At 33.1% G+C, this 14,156-nt stretch overlaps 1 protein-coding gene across 1 annotated transcript; it reads left to right on the top strand.

The window, feature by feature from the left end:
• Positions 1-9,894: 9,894 nt before the first annotated feature.
• On the top strand, positions 9,895-13,339 carry LOC145948123 (uncharacterized). The gene is made up of 4 exons (XM_083057878.1): positions 9,895-10,191; positions 11,331-11,393; positions 13,059-13,262; positions 13,319-13,339. Exons 1-4 carry the CDS (start codon positions 9,895-9,897, stop codon positions 13,337-13,339), a joined length of 585 nt encoding a protein of 194 aa, XP_082914004.1.
• Positions 13,340-14,156: the final 817 nt, after the last annotated feature.

Below are 14,156 nucleotides of genomic sequence, written 5' to 3'. Positions count from 1 at the left end.
CTTTACAAAAGACAGTAACTACATACGAGTAGCGCTAACTCTGGACCCCCGAGTGGGCTGTCTCTTCTCGCTGCACGCTTATCATCGCTCGAATTGGCTGATTTTCTTTAATTTATTTCTCTCTTATTATTGAGAATATCGCAAAATGGTAGAGGACTTTTCTACTCGGTTTAACTAGCTCTACCTGCACACGACGGTTGATGCGACTATTACCGGACACCCTGTATATTAAATATAGAATAAAATTTTTGTCATGGTTTATGTACTAAAGTGTTATTTATTTTTATTTGTGTAGAAACTGAAGTAGCGTTAGAAACGGAATGTTTCATGGCAACTACACCAAAACGAGTCACAGTAGATACATCTGTGTCCCCATCATTTACTGAAAATTCTCCTCGGAAAGTTTTCCTGAAGACAGTTTTAGAAAATACAAGGGTGATGTACAAACATAAAATTAAAACTCTTCGACAAACAATTCAAAGAAAAAATAAACGAATTGCGCAGATGCAAAGCGTACTAGTATCGTTACGTCAGAAGAATTTTCTTTCAATAGGACGTTCACTTATTAAAGATGTTATATTAAGCGAAAGACACGCGGCCAACAAACTTGTTTTATTTAAAGGACAATAAAATCTTTTATAGTATATTTTATTTGTTTATAATAGTTTTACAAATAAAACATAATATATACTTATTTATTATAGTTGATTTAATTTTTTATCCTTTTTATTATTTTTATAATACTTATATTATTTATAAATTATATTATTTATAGATGATATTAATAAGTTATACATAATTTAATTTATACGCTAATTTTAATGGTTTATTATTTTAATTCATTATTATTAATTAAAACAATTTTAAAATCATCTTAAGTTTATCTTCAGATACTCTGTAGCCATTTAATTGTAAAATGTTCTACACAGCATCTTAACTTAAGATAATCTTAAATATAAAATGAGGTTGAGTATCGCCTTGCTCGTTTAATCATCTGTCGCCGCCATCTTGGTTGGCAATTTCCCTCCCTCGTCTCTGGCTTCACTTCCCCTCTCATATGCTTCATCCAGTTATTCCTACATCCATGATAAGGAGAGAGTATTATTCTGTCTTTGTCTCTCTTGCATTGCATATGTGTAGCGTTCATGTAGGAACACACACTAATACGTTGAGCACACGGATGCGATTATTGAGAGATAATGTAATAATAATAATAATGTAATAATTATGCACTTCAAATTATAGAATAATATACATACATACATACATATAAATATATGTACACACGCACACACACACACACACGCATATATAGATATAAAAAAAATATTTTTTATGTATAAAATAACATGAAATAAATATTTACGTACGGATAAAATATAAAACATTTATTTTGAATAGTATAAGTAATAATATGTAATAATAACATATTATTATATTAATACATATAATGATAAATGTAATTTAAATAAATTTTAAATGAATAAATATTATGCCAATAATATTAAGTACAAGATGTTCAGTCTGTGCCATATAAAAGCTCAAAGCTTCCATCAATAATTAATAGTCCAATGAATATAGTAATGCAACAATTATTTTTATATAAAATTGTATATTTGAATATATACTCGTCAAAAAAATTATCGCAACACGTAATTAATATCAAAATTTAGCATAAATTCAAATAAGCGTATCTCCGCGAAAAATTGTCGTATTTCAAAAATTTTTTTTTTGTTTTTTAAAGGGTAAAGTCTCTACTTTAAGGAACTTTCGTTCGATTTTGATTTTATTCTCTCCCCCTTTCTCCATCCCTTTAAAAGAAGGGACGTGTTATTTTTTCAAAAAATTGCATAGTTTGACGAACTCTACGGAGTGTACTAAATTTTTTTCGCAAATATCATCATAACTATCGTAAAATATGGACTTTTCTCTATAAATTTTAAAAAAATTTGAATACCGTACGATTTTTTTTCGCGAAGTTACAGCATACCAAAGTTACCTATGCATTTTTGCCTATGTATTCAATTATCGCCAACATTAGCATTATCCGATGGGCACTACGGGGAAGTTGCTGGTCAGATTTTGCCCATCGCGTGTGTGTGTGTGTGTGTGTGTGTGTGTGTGTGTGTGTGTGTGTGTATGTTGGGGCAGGGATATATGTTCGTATTTAAAATTGTGTATTTCTGCCTCGTCTTTGGATGACCTTTTATGGGAAGATGGCTGCATGATTTTGAAAGACTACCAACCAATTTCCAGCAATTGAAAGCAGCCCTACATCGAATATGGTTCGAAATTCTGCAAGCCACAATTAGAGCCTGCATTAATATGCGTGAGCGCCTGCCAGAGGTCATCCGAAGACGAGGCAGAAATATACAATTTTAAATACGAACACATATATCCTTGCCCCAACACACACACACACACACACACACACACACACACACACACACACACGATGGGCAAAATCCGACCAGCAACCTCCCCGTAGTGCCCATCGGGTAATGCAAATGTTGGCGGTAATTAAATATATAGGTAAAAATGCATAGGTAACTATAATATGCTGTAACTTCGCGAACAAAAATCGTACGGTATTCAATATTTTTTAAAATTTCTAGAGAAAAGTCCATATTTTACGATAGTTATGATGATATTTGCGAAAAAAATTTAGTACACTCCGTAGAGTTCGTCAAACTATGCAATTTTTTGAAAAAATAACACGTTTCTCCTTTTAAAGGGATGGAGAAAGGGGGAGAGAATAAAATCAAAATCGAACGAAAGTTTCTTACAGTAGAGACTTTACCCTCTTTAAAACAAAAAAAAATTTTGAAATACAACAATTTTTCGCGGAGATACGCTTATTTGAATTTATGCTAAATTTTGATATTAATTACGTGTTGCGATAATTTTTTTGACGAGTGTATAAAAATAATTGTTGATTACTATATTCATTGGACTATTAATTATTGATGGAAGCTTGAGCTTTTAACATATATGGCACAGACTGAACATCTTGTACTTAATATATTGCCTGCATAATATTTATTCATTTCTCTTATTTATAAAATATAAAATATAAGTATATATATATATATATATATATATATATATGTACACACACACACAAACACACACACAAACACACACATACACACACACACACATATATATATATATATGACTGACAAGTATCTTGATTTTTTTCGATTATATTGATGTGTAAGGACATCTGCTCCAATATTTATAACGTGAAAGAACTTACGAATAATGTATGATGGCATGTTCAGTGTGTTACCCAAGAAACTCGAATTCAAATCTATCGATATCAATTTTTTTTATAATATATTGGAATATACAAAAATTAGTAAAAAAATATATTTTTAAAAGAAGATTAACTTAAAAATTTTTTAATATTGAAAATATTTCAATCATTTTACAACTACATGCACATTGTATAGAAATGCAAAATAATTAAAATAAATAAATCCAGTAATAAATCAACTACACATGTACGCTCACACACTCACACACACACACACTCACACACACACACTCTCTCACACACACACACACACACACGCAGCTGTTATATAGATTTATTACTGGATTAATTTATTTACAGAATTATTTTGCATTTATACACAATGTCCCAAGTAGCGAGAGAGAGAGAGAGAGAGAGAGAGAGAGAGAGAGAGAGAGAGAGAGAGAGAGAGAGAGAGAGAGAGAGAGAGAGAGAGAGAGAGAGAGAGAGAGAGAGAGAGAGACAGAGACAGAGAGACAGAGAGACAGAGAGACAGAGAGACAGAGAGACAGAGAGACAGAGAGACAGAGAGACAGAGAGACAGAGAGACAGAGAGACAGAGAGACAGAGAGACAGAGAGACAGAGAGACAGAGAGACAGAGAGACAGAGAGACAGAGAGACAGAGAGACAGAGAGACAGAGAGACAGAGAGACAGAGAGACAGAGAGACAGAGAGACAGAGAGACAGAGAGACAGAGAGACAGAGAGACAGAGAGACAGAGAGACAGAGAGACAGAGAGACAGAGAGACAGAGAGACAGAGAGACAGAGAGACAGAGAGACAGAGAGACAGAGAGACAGAGAGACAGAGAGACAGAGAGACAGAGAGACAGAGAGACAGAGAGACAGAGAGACAGAGAGACAGAGAGACAGAGAGACAGAGAGACAGAGAGACAGAGAGACAGAGAGACAGAGAGACAGAGAGACAGAGAGACAGAGAGACAGAGAGAGAGAGAGAGAGAGAGAGAGAGAGAGAGAGAGAGAGAGAGAGAGAGAGAGAGAGAGAAAGTAAAAATAAGTCCCTTTTAATTAATTAAAAAAACGTTTATTTTCACGTTAATGTAATATACGTATAAATATTAATTTAATGTTAACTTAATTTCATTAATAAAATATGAATAAAATACTAATAAAATAAATATGTATTTATTTCATTAATATTTTATTAATATTTTATTAATATTTTAATAATGAAATATTAAATATTTAATAAACTTTAAATAAAAATAATGAATGTTTTTTTAGTTAATAAAAAGGGACTTCTCATTATTTTAACATTTTTAAAATATCTTTGAAAATTAGTTTTAAACATTTTTTATACATTCTTGTGCTACTTGGGATGTGTGTAGTTGTAAAATGAAAATATTTTCAATATTTAAAAATTTTTAAGTTTGTCGCCTTTACAATATATATTTTTTATAATTTTTGTATATGCCAATGTATTATAAAAAAATTGATATTGATAAATTTGAACTCAAGTTTTCTGGGTGACAGGCTGAAAATTATTCTTTCATTGAGCCATCATACGTTACTCCTAAAAGTTTTTACACGTCATAAGTATTTATGGAGTAGAGATTATACAATAACATCAATAATGTAAAAGAAATAAAGATTCAACATATTCGCCAATCTATAATTGCTACAGGATAATGAAACAAGACTCTCCTATTATCTCTCTATCGCGCTGACGATACATAAAATATCGATAAAAAAGTAGAAGTGAAAAAGCAATAAATTGCCAAGTCTAATAAGCGCTCGTGTCTTACATGTTGTATATTAGTTCACTCTGCGAATTATTATTTTATCATTATTATTTATCATTGTACAATTTGGAGACATATATATAAATTTTTGATACTATTTGTTATATATATACGCACATATGTGCATAAGCATATATAAAATTTACCAAAAGTGGGTGCTTATTAGTCTTGCTACGTTACTGCCTTCTGCTACAGAAGGCCAGAAAGCATTTTCAGGCCGTATCTCGCGTATAGCATGGTCACAGTATACTTATATACAGTAGGGACACACAGCGTCGGAATCTTTGATCTTTTTCAGCTGACCTTTCAGCAGTCCGCCATGTCTTTAGGTTGCAGCACCGTATCAATATTTTTGTTGTACCCATTACTATTAAAACAATTTTGCGCAAAATATTTTCGATATATTATTTTATAGTCATTTTTTCTGAATAAAAATTAAATATTGCATAAAACGCGAAATCAAAGTGATAGTATTGTAGTTTTACAGATTATATTTTACTATAAATGTAATCACAGTAATGGAGTTATTGGGTTCTTTATGTTGAACGGGATTGGCATGACTTATAAAAATGGTCGCTTACGATGCGCAAGCAAATCTGCGCGGCTGATTTGAGAACAAAGGACTGTCCCTACTGTATGTATACTGTGGCATGGTCACGTGATCAACACGGTAGAGGAACAAGGATGACGTGATTATCGATCCTTGTCTCTCTACCGTGCGTCCGCGCGAGCAATGCAATGGTGTGTGTACGTGTACATACATACACCACTACATAGAACCTGGGAGTTCGTTTCTCAGCGTTGGCAACATTGAAACCGGAGTTTCGCGTTGTCACCGCGAGAGGCCTCCAATGTCAATTCGGAGTTTGCCTGGGCAGAGAGAAGCCAGCTCCGGGAACTTAGTCGGTCAAATTCGACTTTTTTAATTTTTTAATTTTTTTATCGTTTGTTGGTCGTTTGTTGGTGATTGTTGGCCTAATTACAACGTTTGTTGGTTTTTAATTTTTTTTTAAATTAAAAAAGAAAAATTAGCGTCAAGTTAGCCGGAAAAATCTCATTTTTAATAAAAAAAAACGGTCTAATCGATGCGTAATCGTCGGGAGCGTCCAGATTGCCCACGTTCTAATTGCCCACCGTTAAAAGTGACCACGTTCTAATTGACCACGTTCGGAATGCTTACGTTCTGATTGACCACGTTAGAAATGGACACGAAAAATATTGCATGAAGTTCGATTTGACCACGTTCGAAATGGACACGTCTTGTTTGCTGACGTTCAGTTTGTCAACGTTCGAATTGACCACGTTCGAAATGGCCACGTGAAATATTGCATGCAGTTCGATTTGACCACGTTCAGAATGGCCACGTTCGATTCGACCACGTTCGACTTGCCCACGTTCGGAATGCACACGTTCGATTTGACCACGTTCGGAATGGACACGTTCAGAATGACCACAAAAAGTATTGCATAAATTTCGATTTGACCACGTTTGAAATGGACACGTTCTATTTACCCACGTTCGGAATGGACACGTTCGATTTGACCACGTTCGAAATGGCCACAGAAAATATTGCATGAAGTTCAATTTGACCACGTTCGGAATGGACACGTTCGATTTGACCACGTTCGAAATGGACACGTTCGGAATGGACACGTTCTATTTGCCCACGTTCGGAATGGCCACAGAAAATATTGCATGAAGTTCAATTTGACCACGTTCGGAATGGACACGTTCGATTTGACAACGTTCGAAATGGACACGTTCGAATTGCCCACGTTCGGAATGGACACGTTCGATTTGCCCACGTTCGGAATGGACACGTTCGATTTGCCCACGTTCGGAATGGCCACAGAAAATATTGCATGAAATTCAATTTGACCACGTTCGGAATAGACACGTTCCATTTGACCACGTTCGGAATGGACACGTTCTATTTGCCCACGTTCGGAATGGCCACAGAAAATATTGCATGAAGTTCAATTTGACCACGTTCGGAATGGCTACAGAAAATATTGCATATAGTTCGATTTGATCACGTTCGAAATGGACACGTTCGACTTGCCCACGTTCGGAATGGCCACAGAAAATATTGCATGAAGTTCGATTTGACCACATTCGGAATGGACACGTTCGATTTGACCACGTACGAAATGGACACGTTCGATTTGCCCACGTTCAGAATGGCCACAGAAAATATTGCACAAAATTCAATTTGATCACGTTCGGAATAGACACGTTCGATTTGACCACGTTCGGAATGGACACGTTCGATTTAACCACGTTCGAAATGGACACAGAAAATATTGCATGAAATTCGATTTGACCACGTTCGGAATGGACACTACCATGAACAATAATATGAACCCGTGCATGAGGTAAGTAGCAATGACTGTTTAATTAAAGGATTATTTTATACTGACCAATAAGACCGATGTGTTAAATTTATACCTCTGCATTACTGCTTTCTGTTACAAAAGACCAGAAAGCACTTTCGGACCGTCTCTCGGCCGTAAGGCTGAGTTTCCACTGAGCGCGTCACGCGTCGCGTCATCCGATGCGTCACCGAGTTAACCAATCAGAACATCCCATTGTAATAACATGTTTTAATAAATTTCAATTTTTAAAAAATTTTAATTTTTGTCGGTAAAACAGGACAGTGTCTTTAAGATACTCATATGTAGGATTCACACTATGTCCGATTTTCAAAGTACGACGTTCGATATCCAATAAAAAAATTTGTTTTATATAAAATGTGATTCCTGCATTAAACTTTAGTCAAGATTTTCGCACACACCTTCCGTAATCGTAACCGTAAGGGTCATTCCACAATAGGTTGCAAATGCCCTCGTTGCCAGTTGATAATTGCGGATTGACCAATCCGATTAGAGTGCGTTTGTTTATGCAATGGCTGCCGCAGATGTCGTTCATTTATTCCGTCTGCGAAAGCGACTGCAGCGCAGTTTGTTGTTCGTTTAAGCAGAGCTGCAGCCTATAGCCCCTTGCACAATGCCAAGTAACAGGCAATAGGAACAGGAAATAAAAAATATCCACCAATAAGAGCAGGGAATAATATATATTCTTTGCTCTTATTGTGTGGTGGATATTTTTTATTTCTTGTTCTTATTGCCTGGCATTATGTAAGGGGCTTATCTGCGCAGCCATCTCGGAGATTCTGCTCTGGATGCTCTGCTTGCAATACTGCATAAACGAACGTATAGGCCGTGTTCCAAAATTCACTGCAAGTGCTAAAAATTTTTATTTTTAACGTGGCAATGAATTTTGGAAAATGACCATACTATTGACACATGAGTTTATGCGCTTTACGGAATCCAGCCTTTCTTATAAAAATATGCATTATGCAAAAATCTGTGCTCCGGTTCTTCTCATTGGAAGATACAGTCCAAGCAGCCAATTCACGCAAGTGCTTGTTCGGTAAATTATGGCCGGTATTCATAGTCGGTTCTTATATTTAAGAATGTCTTAAGTACAATCTTAAGATGTGATTAACCAATCACAGAGCCGTATTTGCATCTTAAGACATTACTTAAGACGGTCTTGAAATAAGAACGGACTATGAATAGCGGCCTATGTCTCGTGACCAGCAGATGAGAGACGCAGTGGATGCGCTAATCGCTGCATAAACGAACGCACCCTATGCGTGCAACACGCCAAGTCGTAAGACTTCCCGCACACACTTTTGCATCGGCACATAAGCGCATGCATAAGAAATGTGATTGGTCCATAAATGTATGCATAAGAAATTCAACCAATCGAATTTCTTATGCATGCGCTTATATGCCGATGCAAAAGTGTGTGCTTCCCGCTAAGGCTTCTGCACATAGGAGGCGGAAACGCTTGCCGCGCGGCAAGAAGCAAAGAGGTAGCCAATCAACGTACTGCTTTTTACCGCGTGACAAGCGTTTCCGCGTCCTATGTGCAGAAGCCCTATGACTTGACATGTTGCGCGTCCCGAAATTGGCAACAGTGATCGAAGGCCTTCAATGCACAAATGCCTATACGTTACGTCGTGCTTTAGATACATAACCTATAAATAAAGTGTTTCATTCCAACAAAACCATATCTGAATTGTAAGTAAAATCTGTGATTTAATATTTTTAACTTTTCTTCTTTTTCATCAGTCAACATTTTTTTAATTAATTTTTTAAATGTAAACTTGATATAATTCTCTTTTGTCTGGTAATTAAGTTTCTACTCTTTATTTCAGTTTTTTACTTCAGTTTATTAAATTGTAATATTTACTTGAGTTTAATAAATTGTAATATTATCATATATTATATAAATACATATTACAACGGTAGAATATATAATTTTCTCTTATATACATATATTATATTACATATTCTTTTCAAAGTTTAGCACTTTAATTATTTTTGATACTTCTTTTGCTTTTATATGTTTATGTTACATTTAAATCATAATCCTCTGAGTATAATACATTTTGTAAAATTATAGCACACGTTTGCTTTATATTGAAAGAATATTATAAAGAAATAATACTTCAAAACTTGTTCAAAGAATACAGGATTGTGTGTCTAATATTGTTTCTTTCTTTTTTTTTTAGATGGAAATAATAGAAGGAAAGCGCAAAGGATCTCAAATCTATGTATATGACAATTATACATATATTATAGATAAGAGACTTTTTCACACATATCGTTGTTCGAAACGCAAAACGTTGAAATGTTCTGGAATAATTATAAAAGAAGAAGAAGAGTATATTTTGAAATGCGCTCATAATCATCCTAATGATCCATACGTTGTTCAAGCTTCACACATGAAAAAAGAAATGATCCGACTCTGTCAGGAAACCACAATGACTTTAAAAAACATATTTGATACTGTGTGTCGCAATAATTTAGAAGCTGCAGCATATATTTCTTATAACAATATAAAATCAACGCTTAGTCACTATAGAGCTCTTTCACGTCCAATCATTCCTCATGATTTGCATGGTCTACGTGAACAGTTAGAAAACTATGAACCCACACGTAACATATATAAAGGTTATGCGGTATCGGCTGATAATAAAGTTGTGCTTATTTTTAGCACTGATACATTATTAAAATTATTATCCGAATCACAGGAGATTTACATAGACGGGACTTTCGGTGTAAGTATCATTTTGGAAGTATTCGATTGGATTTGAAAGTATGCATTATATGTATATATAATAATGTGTGTGTGTGTGTGTGTGTGTGTGTGTGCGCGCGCGCGCGCGCGCGCCTCGTTTGTGTATATATGCGCGTATGTATATACGCATATATACAGGATGTAATTGAAAAAACACTTTTGAAGTACATCATCAGATAAAGGAAAACAATTCAAATCGAAAAGTAGATAGGGTATATACATAGAGCAGAATATTGGAGAGCGACGCGTCGTTTCCCTGCTTTTCGCTGTAGATAGGTGCTGATTGGTTTAATTTTAACACCGTATAATAACAAAAAAAGACAGATTAATAAATGACTTAGGACTTTTTGATTTGAATTATTTTCTTGTATGGATATTTTCCTATATTTCTGATGATGTGCTCTGAAAATGTTTTTTTTTTTTCAATTACACCATGTATGGTATATACATACATAGAGGATGTTCTGCAACTACATTTATTCTTCATAACAGTTAATTTATTAAATTATTCTGAAATAAAAATCCTAATATCAAAATATGGAGACAATAATCAATTTTGAGTTATAATTAGTTAGGCCAGACTTACAATGAGTTGCAAATACCTCATTGTCAACTGCAAAACGTTTGCGATCTAATCAGTATCAAGCTAACTCGATGCTGATTGAATCGCAAATGCTTTGCAATTGACGACAAGACATTTGTAACGCATAGTACAGATCTTTTTAAAGTCAAGCAATCAATATGTTTAAAGTTTGCACGTTTAGTGTGATATTATACGTCGTACACATAACATCGTGTTAAACCCAGGTAACAAAAGTAGTCATTTTGATGTCATTTGACGTCAAAATAATTTTGCTACCTAGAAAGACATAAAAGATCGCGATGTAATTAAAAAAGTTTAAATGCTTATAACTAAAAAATTGTTATATATATATCTCTCTACAATTTGGTATTAGAATTGTTGTTTTATAATGATCCTAGAATTTGCTGAAAAAGAATAATAGAATAAAAGAACAATAGTTGCAGACGTATTAACACACATTTATATGTATACATACATACAGTATATTTATATACATATATGTATATATACGTATGTACATATTGTATAATTTTTAGATTGTGCCAAAGAAGCCGCATATCGCTCAATTATATTCTGTACATGTACGATATGCAAGTACGGTATGTATGTTACATTTTTTCAAATATAATGAAAACTCGTTGATACCTATCGACTATATTTTGCATTTTATGACGTTGAAACAAATAAAATAGAAAAACCCTTTTTCTTGCACCTTATATGAAATTTAAAAAGTTTTTGTAAAAATGCAAATACATTTTACAAATATGCTCTATTGATTCTACATGCGTTTGTTTGAAAACATTCATTTATTTTTAAGGGATAGGCATTTTTTTATTTTTCTCGCTTCTGATATTATAAAATTCAAGATGGCTATAAATAAGAATGATTTAAAGTTGTCGTCCTTGGACGGGTTTGGATATGTTTGAGCGCATGTCCATTGTTGAACCTTATTTTTGTGTCATCAGTCTTCAACCTTTTTTATTATCTTAATCCTTTATTCTTTTGTTTTTACTCATTTTATCAGTTTATGGCCAATAAACAGACTTTGAAGTCAGCACGGACTAGTAAATCATAGACAAGACAAGACAAATAAATAATAGCGTTTTTGAATGAAATATTAAATATTAGGTTTGATCGTTCTAATACTTCCATTCTTCTAATATTGACTAATTATAGCCATTCCATTCTTCAAAGGAATGACTGTGATTGACGTCATTAATCACTCTCAGAGCAATTATGCTTCATTAAAAAACGCTATAAGATTGCATGACATTCTGTCCTTCTCACTATTACGGCAATATTAACTGCAAGAAGTAATATATCTTTACAAGCTTTCTTTTATGTCATTCCTTACATAATAATTGTTTTTGCTACAGAGTTGAATTTTATACCTTGGGTGCTTCAAAACTTTTAATAAATTCAGTAATATGAATGTAGTACATTTTGTATAAGAAACCATGAGATTAACCCTTACTCCGTATTGGTGGGTAATTTTTGTCCGTGCAATTTCTAAAAATATTATGTTTTTTACTTCACATATTTGCAATAATAATATATTTAAACAAATTATTTCTTAAATTTATTATTCTAATCATTTATTAATCTAATATTTATTTAGAAGAATCAAAGAAGATAAATGAATGTTTTCAGATTTTTAAAAATACTTTTACTTATTTAATAAATACGTCAGACTCACCAGTACGGTTTGAAGGTGCCAAAAATAACAATACGGAGTAAGGATTAAAAGCTAATACTAAATTAAAACATTTATATTATTCAATTTATTAAATATTTTAAAAACAAAATTACAAAATGCTTTCTACTGAAATTAATTGTTATGCAAGAAATGAGATAAAATATAATTTATAAAGATATACTGCTTCTATGAGCTAACATTATAAATATGTGCATATACTCATATGCTCACTTTTTTCAGTCACTAACTAAAATATATAACTACTTGTTAGAGTATAAGAGTAAAAGGTAGATTGTCTATACAATCTTTTTCTCCGAAGTCATTATGATATAAAAATAAAAAATGTACTATATCTATATATTTAAAATAGTACTCATTAAATCGTTACCAACTCGAGTATTGTTACTGTAAATAACAAACTTAGAAAAAGATTTTACAAGAAATAAACACAAGAATTAAAAAGATAGACCACTTTCTACAATATTATAACATTCTTGTATGCTAGGCTCTAAGTGCATTATTGCCATGCATACGGTTTATATTTAAAAAAAATGATTTTATAACACAGGGCATTGCAACTCTGTTTGCATTATGTGAAGTACGTTCTGCTAGTCTTTATAAAGCAATGTGGGACAAAATTGTTGAACTTGCACCTGGTTTGGAACAAAATCTGAAATTTGTTATGTCGGATTATGAAAGAGCAGCTATGTCAACAATAAATCAACGATTTCCAACAGTATCACTTCATGGATATTGGTTTCATTATTCTCAAGTAAGAATAATTTATTTACGTTCCTTTACATTTCCTTACATTCCCTTTACTTATAGTGGCACATACAGTTACATTAAGACAACTTAAACAATAATATATCTATAAATAATACACTCAATAAATTCAATAAATAGAATTCAATAAACAGTGTCACTATACTATTAAAATGTTATTACTGTTTTAGAGTCTTTATAGGAAATGGCGAAGATTACAACTGAATAGTGCACCTTGTGATGTATTGTTTATGGCTATATCAATGGCATTAGCACCAAATAATTTATTCCACGAATCAGTGAATATTATGCAAACTATTGCTGATAATGTTTCTACAACTCATCCTGATATCTTACTCTTCATGGCTTACTTACGTACTACTTGGCTACCTATAGCATCTAAAGTGTCTGTTTTTAAATGTCCTCCGTACCAATAATTTAGTTGAAAGTTTCCACCATGTTGCGACTCAAAAAATTGGTACACATTGTCCATCTTTGTGGATATTTTTAAGTAAATATTGTGCATAAGTCTCGAATAATCACATTTGAACACAAGTCTGAATTTAATTTTCTTTTATTTATGGAAATTCCTAAATATGGTTTTACAGATTATTTAGAAGAACTTATATCAAATCAAGAACTTGATTATCATCGACTACAAAACAATGTGCGTCCAAGACGACCCTCTACGCGATTCAATAACCAAAGAAATGCACAAATTGTAGAAGGACAGAATTCTCTCATGTACTCTGCGTTGATACCACTGCTTTTTTTACATATGTTCTATCGTTCTGTTCAACAATATGAACAACCAAAAATGTTGGAAGATATTAATTTTTTTAAAACTAGTTTTGAATATTTCATAATTTTTGAAAACATATTGCCTTATTCTATTTTGTAT

This window comes from Prenolepis imparis, unplaced genomic scaffold, assembly GCF_030444845.1.
Source record: "Prenolepis imparis isolate NDT839.2.m4 unplaced genomic scaffold, iyPreImpa1.0 SCAF_250, whole genome shotgun sequence".
Taxonomy (NCBI): domain Eukaryota; kingdom Metazoa; phylum Arthropoda; class Insecta; order Hymenoptera; family Formicidae; genus Prenolepis; species Prenolepis imparis.
Note: the sequence above shows the minus strand (reverse complement) of the source record. Positions and strands in the feature narration are given on the sequence as shown.

What these genes read in the sequence shown, in the direction of transcription:
- LOC145948123 (XM_083057878.1), top strand. Translation starts at nt 9,895, where the DNA reads ATGACTTTAAAAAACATATTTGATACTGTGTGTCGCAATAATTTAGAA. An exon ending in ACATAGACGGGACTTTCGGT is followed by an intron (nt 10,192 to 11,330) that starts GTAAGTATCATT and finishes TATAATTTTTAG; the next exon opens with ATTGTGCCAAAGAAGCCGCA. An exon ending in ATGTACGATATGCAAGTACG is followed by an intron (nt 11,394 to 13,058) that starts GTATGTATGTTA and finishes TTTATAACACAG; the next exon opens with GGCATTGCAACTCTGTTTGC.